This window comes from Podarcis raffonei, chromosome 6, assembly GCF_027172205.1.
Source record: "Podarcis raffonei isolate rPodRaf1 chromosome 6, rPodRaf1.pri, whole genome shotgun sequence".
Lineage (NCBI taxonomy): Eukaryota > Metazoa > Chordata > Lepidosauria > Squamata > Lacertidae > Podarcis > Podarcis raffonei.
Window position 1 is genome coordinate 33529688 of NC_070607.1, and position 14244 is coordinate 33543931.

At 42.0% G+C, this 14244-nt stretch overlaps 1 protein-coding gene across 2 annotated transcripts in view; it reads left to right on the forward strand.

Moving 5' to 3' along the window:
• The window catches only part of ADGRL4 (adhesion G protein-coupled receptor L4), an 83163-nt gene that overhangs the window by 43349 nt on the left and 25570 nt on the right, over positions 1-14244 (forward strand). Inside the window, exons 4-10 of one of the 2 annotated variants that reach the window (XM_053391959.1) lie at positions 2968-3123; positions 4756-4829; positions 5626-5805; positions 5914-6097; positions 8014-8130; positions 9272-9465; positions 13244-13420. In XM_053391959.1, the coding sequence (XP_053247934.1) occupies positions 2968-3123; positions 4756-4829; positions 5626-5805; positions 5914-6097; positions 8014-8130; positions 9272-9465; positions 13244-13420 (1082 nt within the window). The remainder of the gene's footprint in view (positions 1-2967; positions 3124-4755; positions 4830-5625; positions 5806-5913; positions 6098-8013; positions 8131-9271; positions 9466-13243; positions 13421-14244) is intronic. The other variant, XM_053391960.1, reaches the window with a different exon arrangement.

Here is a 14244-nt window from a genome sequence, read left to right on the forward strand (position 1 = left end):
TTTGAGAAGTAGCAGAATATCAGTGGCAGACAAAATGGACACTGGCAGCACAATCCTGTGTATGGTTAATCCCATTGTGTTCAATGGGGATTACTCTCTTTAAGATTGCTGTTTCAAATCCTACATTGATCTTGTAATCTTTGACCGTTAGCCATGGCAGCACTTAATTGGTTAAGGGTGTGGACATGTGAGCATGCTTGCTTAAAACCCATCTTCTCCACTTCCACCCTGCAAAAGATGATCAGAGCTGTCAGTGGTAGACACCGGGTTGAGAGAGAAGAGATTATTGTGCAACCTGGCAACTTTCTATTTCACCTTAAACAGTCCTAGGCTAACTGCAATATTCCTGGACTGTCACAGTAGGTTTATCTCATCACCGCCCAAATTATCAGCTGCTGCTGTTCCTCCTCATCCTCTTCTTGGCTATCACTTTCTGGTTGCTTGTCAGTCAGGGCAAGCAAGGCATGGGATCTACTGCCCTTCCTTTTCTCCCCTATATAGTATGGGCTAGAGTGAGGAACAGATAAACAAACAGGATCCAATGGTGAAGACAAAGAGTAGATCCAGAAGGTTCATGACGACAGTGGTCCCCCTGCTGGATGATCGGCATTTTGGCAGGTGGCCAGCATGCTTGGGCATCCTTGAAGCTCACCTTAGATTTCCAAAGACAATCCGATGTATTTTCTTATTAGCCTCAACTGGCCAGTCCTTGTGTAAGCAGTTCTTGAACTACACCTTGAGTTTATTAAAATTATGAATTATATGTTGGGGTGGGGAAGGAATTTATAATAAATGATTTATAGTGGTGATTAACTTCTTCCTTTTGTGCTTATAATTTTGAACTACGCTGAATTATGTATAACTATCGTTGCACAGTGTTTATCGCATTTGGGGAGAAAGTGCTGTTAGTATTAATTTATGCATTAATTTTTAATACTCTATTTATAAGTGCACTTCTAAACCTGATCGATATGCAGTATATTATTTTGTCACTCAGCTTAAAAGGCATTGCAGGCTGTTCCAAGTTTGTCTGTCCCTTGGTAGAAAGCCATTTATTTGTATTTAGGAATCCAGCTCCCTTTTTTTTTTTTTTTTTTTTGCAGCTGACATGAAGAGAAAAACCCTTGTAATAATAAACTGATCTCCGACTGATCTATTCAACCATTATGAAAAGGGATGTTTTGCCACGGTTTCCTTGTACTTGACACTTGCATTTTTTGACAAGTGAATCTATGTTGCAGCAGTGTGTTCTGCATTATCCTGCTTATCAAACTAGTCTTGTTTACAGTTTCCTACTATGCAGAGGTTACTTGGAGCCTATTCTTTTATCATGTTGAGAGAGGAAAAGGTGATGCTGCCTGTGGGAAATTTTAACAACGGTATTCCATGCAGCATGATAAATGGAATGACATTGAGCTTTATATTGTGCCCCCTATCCTGGGATAGGTAAAGAGGGCTGGCTGGAGATCAGGATTTCAAATGAGGGCAAGGCTGGGATTGAAGGGCTTTGAATCCTTCTCACGCCGCCCTGCCAGCCCTGAGCCACTTTGCGAGGCTGGGATCATTCAGTGCTCCCTGTGCACCAGCATACCACGCTACACCATTGCAATAAATAAAACATACAAAAGTACCCCCCAAACATCAGCATAGTGCATTTCTGTCACACAGGGAAACCACAGCTAGTTCTCGCACAATCGAGATTAGGGGCCAAGATTTCCTGTCAGGTACAGGTAGGTCCAGGGCCAGATTTAGGTTTGATGAGGCCCTAAGCTCCTGAAGGTAATGGGGCCCTTTATATGTCCAGCTGTCCTTTGTCAACAACAAATTGTTGCTGTTTTTTGTGTTGAATATATGCTATATGGTCATTTATGGACCTAATAGGTATTTAAAGCCATTTGCACATAACAAAGTATGTATTTTATCAAAGTAATTGTTGGACTGAAATACAATTAAGAAGTAGTATATTAATAGTGAAATAATTATTAAGCTGTAACTTAAAATGATTTTTTATTCATAACAAACTTAATACAGTCATTCCTCATGTTACGTTTGCTTCAGGTTGAGCATTTTCAGGTTGTGTCCCGCGGTGACCCGGAAGGGTTACTTCCGGGTTTCACCACTCGTGCATGCACACAAAATGACGTCACTCGCATGCGCAGAAGCGGCCATTCACAACCCAAGTGTGCATGGATGCGGGTTGCGTTCTTTTCAGGTTGCGAACGGGCGTCCGGAACAGATCTCGTTCAAAACCAGAGGTACCACTGTAATGCAAACACATTGGCATTTGGCAATAACAAAAGTTCCTTTAGAAACACAGTTTGCAAAGACTCATAATCTACTCTCTAGAAACTTGCTATAACATGAAATAATACTAGGTGTAAATATATGATCAAACTACTAATAATTAGAAATAGCAGAGTGTAGGCATGAGCAAACCAGTGATATCTTAGGGAGCAGGCTAGCAGGCGCGGCCCATTTCTTACATCATAGGGGCCTACACAACACAAAACACTGTTGCTGTATATAGGTTTTATTTTGTTTTTTTATCTTATATTTTGGAATTGTACAACCAGGTTTTTTTTCCTTTAATTTTTTGGGGGGCCCCAAGAGAGTGGGGCCCTAAGCTATAGCTTGTTTAGCTTATATGTAAATCCGGCACTGGATAGGTCTACTTTTCAGTCACACTTGAGCCACACTGCTATCTCCATTTTTTGAGATTTAGCCCTGCTTTCATTCCCTTGACTTTTATCCTGCAAGGCACTATAATTGCCTAATTGCCACACATGTTTCTGTTCCATTTGATCAATAGCTTTGCTTTCTGCTGCTGCTGCTTTTTTTAAAAAAAAAATGTAGATGTGAAATTTCAATATGTGATTGCTTGCAGCACATCAGGCTACTACCAACAAAGCGGCAAGGTGTTAGTATGTAAAACCTTTTTTAAAATTCAATTTCTCACAATATTTGCAGATATAGATGAGTGCGCTGAACCAGTAACTGCTGCCTGTGGAGATCATGCGAAATGTGAAAATGTGTATGGAGGATATAACTGCTCCTGTAAGGAAGGTTATCAACCATCCACAGGAAAATTACAGTTTAAGCCAAATGATGGCACTTCCTGCCAAGGTAAATGATATTATAGAGCTTTATGTGTTATTATAAAACTATATCTTCTGAGAGGCCCACCGGTAACTCTTTATCTTCAGTTAGATTAATCAGCTGGATATAAAAAAGTGGCAAGATGTGAATACCTGCATTATTATTATGCTTTTTAAAAGAGGAAGAAAAGACTGATAGGTGTGTTTGCTGAAAAATAGAAGTAGCCTGTCGTATATTATAAAATACAGAACTGATTTTCTTCTATTATTTACCAACCAAAGTCCATTAACCGTTAAGGGGTCAAATACACTATATGATTGTAGCTTTGCTTTTATCAATAGAGCCTTAGAGATATTCCAAAGTTGTGTTACACTTGAGTAAAGATTGGGCAAAACATGTAAACAGAAATGCTAACTTGGTACGATGAAATCACCTTTGCTTAATCTAGATTCATGCAGGTGTCTTTTTGGTTCAGATTGAATTTTTCGTCCAAGTCGGTTTAAATACAAGTGGCTTTTAAAATAAAAATTTAAAAATGCATTGACAAGTATCAGTGCATTACAGTGAGTATGTGGCTGTCACACATTTAACTGCACCTGCCATAACATGCAGTATTGCTTACCTCATGCTGTGGCATCACCATGATATACCATGTTTTCCTCACCCTCACTCCACAAAATTGGCTGCCACTGATTGGGGCAGAGAAATGCAGAATGTTGTGATGTCACAGCATGGATAGCATGGAGCTGCAGTGCTGTTACCTCATAGGGTAGCCACACTTGTCGGTTTTGACCATTCAACATCTATCCCTAAAAGGTTCAAGACACCATACAATCAAACTTATAAAACCACAAAAGAGAAAGAACAAAGCCAGGCATGTCACTGATTTTTTAAAGAAGCTTCATAATTAATCAGATGAGTTCCCATCAAAGGTAAAGGGACCCCTGACCATTAGGTCCCATCGTGGCTGACTCTGGGGTTGCGGCGCTCATCTTGCTTTATTGGCCAAGGGAGCTGGTGTACAGCTTCTGGGTCATGTGGCGAGAACAGTGCACAGAAACGCCGTTAACCTTCCCGCCGGAGCAGTACCTATTTATCTACTTGCACTTTTGACATGCTTTCGAACTGCTAGGTTGGCAGGAGCCCATCTATTATTATAGCTACATAAATCTTAACTTTTATAAAACATTCCTGGATATATAAGAGCATTCTTAAAAATAAAAACAAAAAGTTTGTAAAAGTCACAGCAGTAGCAGCAGCTTAGAAAGGGCATTCTGCCCTGTGTGTGAGAGGAGCAGAAAAGCATCTTCTGAGAAGGTAGCTGCTATCTATGGCTTTGTAAATGCTTTTAAAATAGGAATGGGTGATATTCGTCTATTTTGAGTCCAATTCAATTTTGGATACATGCTGAGTGTATGTGGTTTGGTACATATCTCTCCCCAAAGAGATTACCCTGTGTTCAATCCTGCATCTCACAGTTAGCTATGAATGAATATATGTCGAGCCATTCACAATGCTGCATGCAAATCCAACCCAATTTAACAAAAAAAAGTATCTCTGGCTTTTAAAACATACCGAATGGGGAAGTCTGGAGCTTTAGTTATCAGCCAGACTGAAATGACTGTATGCCAAGACCTTAATATCCCCTTTTAATATCAGCAGCAATCCCAGCGCCAAAGTGTGAACTGAACTATGACTGCATAGCTGAAAATATTAACAGAACCTTAGCCAAAGTAAGTAAGACTCACATATTTATCTATTGTCAAATCTTATTTTTACTTTCCCTCTGTCCTGAAATGATACTGATAATATTTCTGGTACTACAATCTTAAGAAGATGGCAGCTGCAATGGCATACGTTACTTGGGCTGCGGGGCTGCCTGACAGTTGCAGTGCCATTATGGCTGCTTATTGCAGCATATCAGACCAGCACCAGTCCACCTATGGTGCCATAACTGCCTCAGGCAGCAGGATCCACGGGGCAGTTGCCACCATTGTTCCTGATGTAGATCTTCACTTACCCCTTCTTTTCTGGTGGAGAAAGGCACCATTTTGTCATTTGTCTCAGGTGCCAAAATGTCTTGGACCAGCCCTGCATCTGGCACACCCTGTGTTAGACACACCTGCTTGTACACTGGGTTTTCCAGATTTATTTTTACAGCTACCCTATATGGTACACTCTATATGGAAAGATGGGTACCTACACAAGGCTACCCAGTGAGCCAGGTCTGGGGAACTTGTGTGCTTCCAGATATTATTCAACTACAGCTCTCATCACTCCTTGGCCATGCTGGTTGGGTCTGCCAGGAGCTGGAATCCAGTGGCAACGGAAGGATCACAGATTTCCTACTCCTGCAGTAAGCCATGAATAGACTGAGACTTGAGCCTTCCAAGTCGACATCCAATATTCTATTCACTCTCTCATGTCGGCTCATCTTGTTAACTAATGTTGATAAATGAATATGAATGTATATGAATTTGACTGTAAATGTTAGGAATGTCATGCCTAATGGTTTTAACTTTCTTTCAGATTAGAAAAATAAAAGAACCCCTGGCTGTATTACAAGAAATCAATCAAAACACTGTAGGGCAAATTTCACCTGTGGATGTGATTTCCTACATAGAAGCATTATCTGTATCTTCTCCCTTGCTAGCCATCGTGAATAACACGATTTCTGACAATGAAATGCTCTATAATCTAACTCTTAATGTAAGTGAATCGAGCCGTGCAGCAGATTTGATCTATTTTTGCAGGGTGGGGAGCACTTATAAGATATAGCACATAACCTAAAGTACTTTTTTATTATTAATCTAACAGGAATTCATTAATACTGTGAACAATTTTGTTCAGAAGGATAAAACTGCAGCGTGGGAAGCTATCCCAGAAGCCAACAGAAGAAGAAGCCTCACTAAACTGATGCATGCTGCAGAAGAAACCACGGCACTCATGGCACAGAGCTTTCAAAAGACAACAGAAGTGGAGGTTAATGCCAGTGATTTAGGTATGCAAAAGGGAGCAAATGATTTGAAAACTGTTCCCGTTTTCCTTCCAGGACAGACTGTTGATATTGGAAGCAATGTTGTGTGAATGCCTTGCAGAGGCTGTTGCTGTATAGTCTCAATTAAGACATTTGTCTTCACACTACTCTTCTATCCAGCTCTCTCTGTGTTTGGAAATCTAAAGGGTCTCTTCACTGTGCCTTCTGCATGTGTCTTCCAGGAGCTGCATCATGGCATCACAGGAACTCATATGAGATAGGTCAGCATCAGACACAAAACTGAGACAGAGAGTTTGCAGTTGGCCATGGCTAGTTAGTGAGTAGTAACCACAGCTGTGCCATGCCATTGCAGAACTCAGTCTATTAGAATACAGATTAAGGTTAAGGACCCCTGGACGGTTAAGCCCAGTCGAATTTGACTATGAGGTGTGGTGCTCACCTCCACTTTCAGGCTGAGGGAGCCAGTGTTTGTCCACAGACAGCTCTTCAGGTCATGTGGCCAGCATGACTAAACCGCTTCTGGTGCAATGGGACACCGTGAAGCCTATTTATCTACCCACGCTGGTATGCTTTTGAACTGTTAGGTTGATGGGAGCTGGAATAGAGCAACGGGAACTCACCCCGTTGTGTGGATTCGAACTGCCGAACATGCGATCGGCAAGCCCAAGACGCTCAGTGGTTTAGACTACAGCGCCACCTGCGTCCCATTAGCATACATCACCCAGCTTTTCACCTCAAAACTTCATCATAAAACTGCAACACTTCATCATAGAAGTGCATAAGCTGCAGGCTGCCCCAATAGGAATTACTTTTTAGGCTCTGAAATGGCTGCACACCTTTTCCCAGGTGGGTGAGGGTTTCGAAACCTCCCCCCCCCCATCCTAGCCGCCATCCCTGGGTGGTCAGAGTTCATGTTGCCAGCTGCCTACCTGGGAATTTCTCTGGTTGGCCGGTCTGCTGGGCGTGATTGCCCACCCAAACCTGAAATTTAAATGGGCCAGTCCAATCAAAGACTTTGATGGTTGGCCAGGCATTGTCTGCTTTCATGCCTGGCCGGCCAGTGATGCATATAAGTCAGCTGTGCGGGGCAACCTTGGCAAGAGGACCTTTGCTCTCAAAAACATTTGCTGATATTTGGTTTGCTGGAAACTTCAGATCACAAGGGTGTGTGCTTTCTGTGCTATAAGTAACAGGCAGTCCAGCTAAGTAATCCCACCCCATTAGTCAAATGCTTGTTTTGCTTTGCTATTAACTGTCTGATTGACCTTTCTGCTGCCTTATGGGTGACTGAAGCACTACATTGATCAGAGCAAAGCAACTAAAAGGACTCTATGCCCTCTAATGTCCTTTTTTTTGTCCAGGGTGGTTCATATTAGGTTGCTTTCTTTGGTTTCAGAAACAGACATCATTAAAGCGCAGTGCAGCTGTACTCTGTGTAGCTGTATCTTTGTGTAGTAATAATAAAATATTCATTTCTACCTCCAAATATTATAAAATAAAAACTGTTCAATGGTACTATGCTTTTAAAGATGGCAATTGATATTCCAGTTCAGAAATGCATTCTTAATAAAAAGGTTGTTCCTTTGAAAGTAGTTTCCATTATTCTTTAGGAAATGCATTGAACGCAAAGCAAATTAGGGGCTGCATTTTTCCAAGGAAAGGTACAAAAATGGAAATAAAAGATTTGTGCCTACTAGAACTAACGAACTCCTGAACAAATATGAACCACACAATGGTGCGTGTGTGCGTGTGTGTGCATGCGTCTTCGCTCTTAAATTACCTGGCTGGACTTTGTGCTGACATCTGTAATAAATGTTCAGCTGAGTGTAAACCTAATTGCAGAAGTGTGAGGTTTAGTAGGCTGGGATGTAATTGTGATTTCCAAAGGAGTTTTCCCCCTTTCTTCTTTTCTTTTGCAGCTTTCAAAGTTCTTGCCTTTGATATACAGCGCATGGAGCACATTCACCAGCATGTGCAGTTGGGAGGAGAGATTATAAAGGTCTCTGCAAAGAAAAAGGAAGCAACTACTTCTAAAGGTTAGGGAGAGAAATGTGACTCACGGAATAAGGCTATAGAAGTGAAGTTCAATGGGCTTTTCCAGAAGCCTCCTCCTTTGCAAAATTCAGGAAAGTAAATCCTTCAGGAGTGTTTGGGATAGCCAATCCCAATGATGCAATTTCAGTGATTTCTCAAAGATATTTCACTAGAGATGCACCCTTGGCAAGGATCAAATGCCTGCTCTTGGAAATATTCAAAGCATAATTGCAAAGCAACAACAAAACAAACCTCTGGAATAGATCCAGTTAACTTCCATGAATGGACCTGTACACAGAAGGAGCCAAGGCCCAACAGATGTTCTCTGCTAGGAAAAGTGGGGAGGTGATTTTCACTCATTTCCTCCTTCTCCCACCATCCCCCAAGCCACTTTTTTTCCTAGACTGCAAACTTCTCCCAAACTCTTCAGAACAGATTTTCACTAGCACAGGGTTGAATCCAGAATTCACATGAGCAGATTTCTTCTCAAAGGCAGAAACAGGGTAGCTCAGTCAGTAGAGCACGAGACTCTCAGTCTCATGGTTGTGGGTTCAAGCCTTACATTGGACAAAAAGATTCCTGCATTGAAGAAGGTTGGAATAGATGTTTTTCATGGTCACTTCCAACTCAACGATTCTATGACATCAGAGGAAAGGAGGGGCAGGTTTTGCTAGTTTCCTCCTCCCTGCAGCTTCCTGTTCCTCCTGAATATCTGCTCTGGAAGTATGGGGGAGAAAACAGTGTGGGAGGTGGCACTGGGAGCTGCAGGAGCAATGGAGGAAATTGCCAACAGCAACAACAAAATATTCCTCCTCATTTCAGCAGGAGCCTCTGCTGGACTTCAATGCCTTCTCTGAATCAAAGGAGCCCTTCCAGTCACAATAGGGAAAGTTTGGACCCATCTGCTTAATTTTGCATCACAAACACTCATTTTTAATACTGGTGGGTTATATTGTCTTGAGAGGCAGACATTCTTCACTGTCTCTTAACCTTTTCAATAACTGTGTTGCAAAAAAAAAATCCTGCTATGCATATTTCATGCAAAATAAATACAGATATCTATTATTTGTCATTTCCTTATTATCTTCAGGGTTGTTAGGAAACAAGCTACAACCCACTAAGCACAGTTTGTTTGATTGATAGGCACCGTTGCAGTTGTGTTTCTGCGGTACAGCAATATTGGCTCTCTCTTCTCATCATCGCAGAACTTCTCACTGGAGGAAAATTCAGAGCATGGAGAGACAGTAGGGTCATCAGTTATAGCTGTCGCAATTCACTCCACGCCACCTATGCTGTACCCAGTAGAGAAAATAACATTGACTTTAAAACATGCACAGGTAGGTTTTCTTTCTAATGATCACCTGATTAAAAGTAAGCCTACAATTATGTTGTAACAAGGAGCTACTCTGTTTTCATTTGGTTGTTCACTCACACCTATGTCATTTGCTGATATGTGTGTATAATATGATTAGAGGGGAAATTACAATTCTGATTTCCGCTCAGCAAGTGCCAGGGAGGGAGTGTGTTAGCGCTGCAAAGTGTTGATAGGAATTGACAAGACTAATAACTGCATGTTGGTTCTACTACACAATTGTCAATAATTGGTTAGCGTAATCCGAATCTCCTCCTCACCTCTCAACATTCTCCATTTACAAGCTGTGTATCTGTTGCATTTGCCATGTTTGCCTAGAGAGGCAAAAGCAGATGAGCAAAATCTAGCAGGGCACTGAAGTTAATGGCGCTGGTGCTGCATCGCACAAACAGGTGACGTGGTGGGCAATCAGCAGAAGATTGCTGTAATCTGCTGTACGTGGGCTGCCATTAAAGGCTATTTGGAAACTTCAGCTGGTACAGCATGTGGCAGTATGAATGCCTGAGGGGGACAAAGAATCAGATCACATCCCACCTACTGTATTGTGTACCAGTCACACTGGCTGCCTATTGTTTGTGGGTCCTATTTAAAGTGTTATTTATGACCCTAGATGGTTTGTAATCAGGTTTTCCAAAGGGCTACCTACATCAATATGAGAATGGGATATTGGGATAACTTGGATGGTGGAGCATGAGACTCTTAATCTTAGGGTTGTGGGTTCGAGCCCCAATTTGGGCAAGAGATTCCTTTACTGCAGGGGTCAATCAAATGGCCCTCATGGTCCCTTCCAACTCTACAATTCTATGCTTGAGCTTGAAGCTTGAGCTTGAAGTTTCTGGGGCTCTGCTCTCTAGCCTGATGATCAGAGGTTGCTAGATTCAAAAGATGTGGCCTTTCAGAAGCAGCCTCACATCTGTGGAATATCCTCCCTCAGGAGGTATTTATAGTCCCACCACCGGAAATTTCTAAAAAAAACAATCTTAAAATCTTTAATTTCAGTCTGCTTTTCATTAGCTGCTATGCTAAGCCTGGATAGAGCCTGGTACTGATAATGCCAAGAGTGCAACTTCAATACCTGTATGGCAGATTGTCCTTCCAAATCTGCAATTATATTATTATTATTATTATTATTATTATTATTATTATTAAATAATTTTATTATTTCTACCCCGCCCATCCGGCTGGGTTTCCCCAGCCACTCTATGATGAAGTTACTTATCATTTTCAGGAGCATAATTTGCTGTTTCTTGTACTATATTGCTATTTTTATTGTGCTTGTAATTCATTAACTATCTTGTATCTCTTCTTGGGAGGGCACTGGACCTGAAAGATGACTCAAAAGTCTTTTAATCGAGGGGCGGGGGCAGAAAAAGAACAGTTTCACTGAAAATTTAGAGAAATTAATATAATTACTTTCTTTCCTCCTGTGCTAAAAGACATGATATTACATAGTGTATGATAGACAGAAGTTGATAGGAAGTAGAATGGCATTAAATCCTGTGATTAAATCCTGACTCAGCCATAAATCCCACACAGTATTCTTGGCGAAGTAACGATGTATTGACCTTGTCTACTACCTCCCAGGGCTTTTGTGAAGAAGTCATAATGATTTTGGGGGGGAAGGCAGTCAAGATCCAAATATAATAAATAAATAAAAAGTAGAAGATTAAATTGGTATGATTCAGTATGCACCTTTAGCAGGTAAGCCGAGGAAAGGTTTTTGGTTTTGATGTTGTTTTGCAGGAGGATAAGGGCAATAATATGAACGATGAAAGTCCAGACTAGGCAAGCAGTATCATAGCACTTTAAACAGTCATGACTTACCCTGAAGAATCCTAGGAATCATAGAATAATAGAATGGTAGAATAGGAAAAGGGACTCTGAGGATCATTTAGTCCAACTCCCTGGAATGCAGGAATACGCAGCTGTCGCATACGGGAATCAAACCTGCAACCTTGTCGCTTTCAGCACCATGCTCTAACCAACTGAGCTATCCAGGCTGACCTTAGTATAGTTGGTTAAAGTTGCTGAGAGTTCTAAGGCCCCTCAAAGAGCTACAATTCCCAAAGTGGTTTAACAATCAATCCCTCTTCCCAGCAGCTCTGGGAATTGTTGTTCTGCGAGGTAATTAACAGCCTTCTGCCAACTCTCCACTCCCTTAATGAACTACAGCCCTGATTGTTAAAGTGGCATGATGCTGATTTGAATGTATGGTGCAGATGGGGCCTAAAACAAGAAAGATGGGACATTATTATTATTATTAAGAGTTATAGACCGCCCTTCATCACAAGATCTCAGGGCAGTTCACAGGATAAAAATATTAGGTAAAAACACAAGTAAACCGCTTCTACTTCTGAGTGGGGGCGGGTTGCGGTCTCGCCGTCAGGCCCACCCCCACCTCAGCGTTGGGGCGGGACTGTGTCCCATGTTAAGCTGAGGGGGCCCGGCTATGCCAGGCAGTGAGTGGCCAATCGGGCAACTTGAAACTAAGCATTAAAAAGGACTTTGAGGACTTGTCAATAACCTTCGACAAAATGGCTATTTTATGGTCACAACTCATGGAGAGACACATTTGGCGTGACAGTCGCTGCCCAGCTGCCACTAACAAGGCCAGGAAACTCTTGGATCGTGCTGTAACATGGAAGGTGTTGGCACTGGGTGGCCATGTGATTTGCCACCCAGGAATTGCCTACAGCAATGAGGCCCTCTATTGGGCAGATGGCGTTCATCTTTCCAATGGCGGAAATGACGTCTGGTTGGCTGATATTATCAAAGGAATAGGAGTTTGGTTGCAGGTGTGAGGGTATTGGCAGCAAGCTTTGGGCTCATGTGGCGGTTAGGCATTGGAATAGCGATGTGGGGGGGAGGAGAGGTGCGGCCATCACCTGCCCCTCCATGCTCAAGGGTATTCCGTTAAAGGAATCCAGGGGCGTGGATCTCATCCGAAGGGGCTATGGCCACGCCATGACCCCATTGGGAACCCAGGGGATGCTCGAGTCGATCCACATTGGCGGGCTCCCCCCCCCACTGGTGGTTTACCCTTACAGACTTCCTGCAAGGCAGGCAGGAAGTCAGATATAGTCTGTTGGTGCCAATGCCTAAGCCAATATGGCTTACATTCTGTAACCAATAAAGTTGTGGCCTAAATTTTGCCCATTAACATTAACCTAAAATTCTGTGTCCTAGTGTCTTTATTCTCCTGGGGGTGGGTTGGGGGCTTTGACACACAAGTAGTTAAAACAAAAACAACAAAACAATGACCTCTCCTCCCACAAACCCATTTCAAAGACTAGAAGGTTAGGTGGTGCAAAAAGTCCAAGGCCTGTAGTACAGTCAAATACACTCTCTGGAAAGAGAAGAATTAGCAAGTCCTGGTCAAATTAAGGCCACTAGAAATGGACAGGAGCAAACATATTAATTGTACAGACATTTTTAAATCCATTATTTGGACTGTTGATTTCTAAAACTCAGGAACAATGTTTGAAAAGAAGGAGAAAGCAGGTGTAGTTTTCCTTCCTCTCTTTAGTCTACCTTCTTTTACCTATCTTGTTTCATCTTTCTGTTTTGATTTTCTTTGTTTTTATTCCTGTGTTTCTCCTGAACCTGAATTATGAACAGTTCAGATTCTGGGTTTTGTAGAATAAAGGCATTGTGATGAATTGCCTCTGCTAATGTAGCAGATACTTCTTATTGAGTGGCTTTGTGCCTCTTGCCATCCATTAAACATTTTCCTTCTGTTCCAGACTGTAGACAAAAAAGATGTTAAGTGTGCATTTTGGAATTATTCAGAAGACACAATGGAAGGAAACTGGTCTACAGAAGGATGTGAACGAGCACATTTCAATAGCACCCATACCACATGCAGATGCAATCATCTTACCCCTTTTGCTGTTTTGATGTCCTCAAACAACTCTGAAGTTGTAAGTGCTCTTTTTAAATATAGTGTTTATTAATTTCTTTAGATAGTTTGTGTGTAGAACCAATTGGTCTCTGCAGTTAAATTTTTACTTCCTTCCTCGCTTGGTCTATCACTTTATTCTCACCGAGCAAATACACAGTGGGATAATTCTTTAGCAGCAGTAGATATTTTCATGGTTAGGATGTCCCTGAACTTCACACTGTGAATATTCCATTATAACAATGCAAAGGTAAAGGTAAAGGGACCCCTGACCATTAGGTCCAGTCGTGGATGACTCTGGGGTTGCGGCACTCATCTTGCTTTATTGGCCGAGGGAGCCAGTGTACAGCTTCCAGGTCATGTGGCCAGCATGACTAAGCTGCTTCTGGTGAACCAGAGCAGTGCACGGAAACGCCGTTTACCTTCCTGCCGGAGCGGTACCTATTTATCTACTTGCACTTCGTGCTTTCAAACTGCTAGGTTGGCAGGAGCAGGCACCAAGCAACGGGAGCTCACCCCGTTGTGGGGATTCAAACTACCGACCTTCTGATTGGCAAGCCCTAGGCTCTGTGGTTTAACCCACAGTGCCACCCACATCCCTATAACAATGTAATGCACATGCTATCTCTTAAATGGGTGCTAACTACTCTACTCTCCCCCCGTTTATTATTTGTTTTTAACTGCCATTGAGCATTTTTCAACGCCCATAATATTTATTATCTATATATTATTCATGCTTATCAATAACCCTGAGACTTAAGTCACTACTATCTTCATTTTATAAACAGAAAATGGGGCAGAGAGACCATTCACGGTCACTGAGCAGCTGTAAAAGTACTATTTATG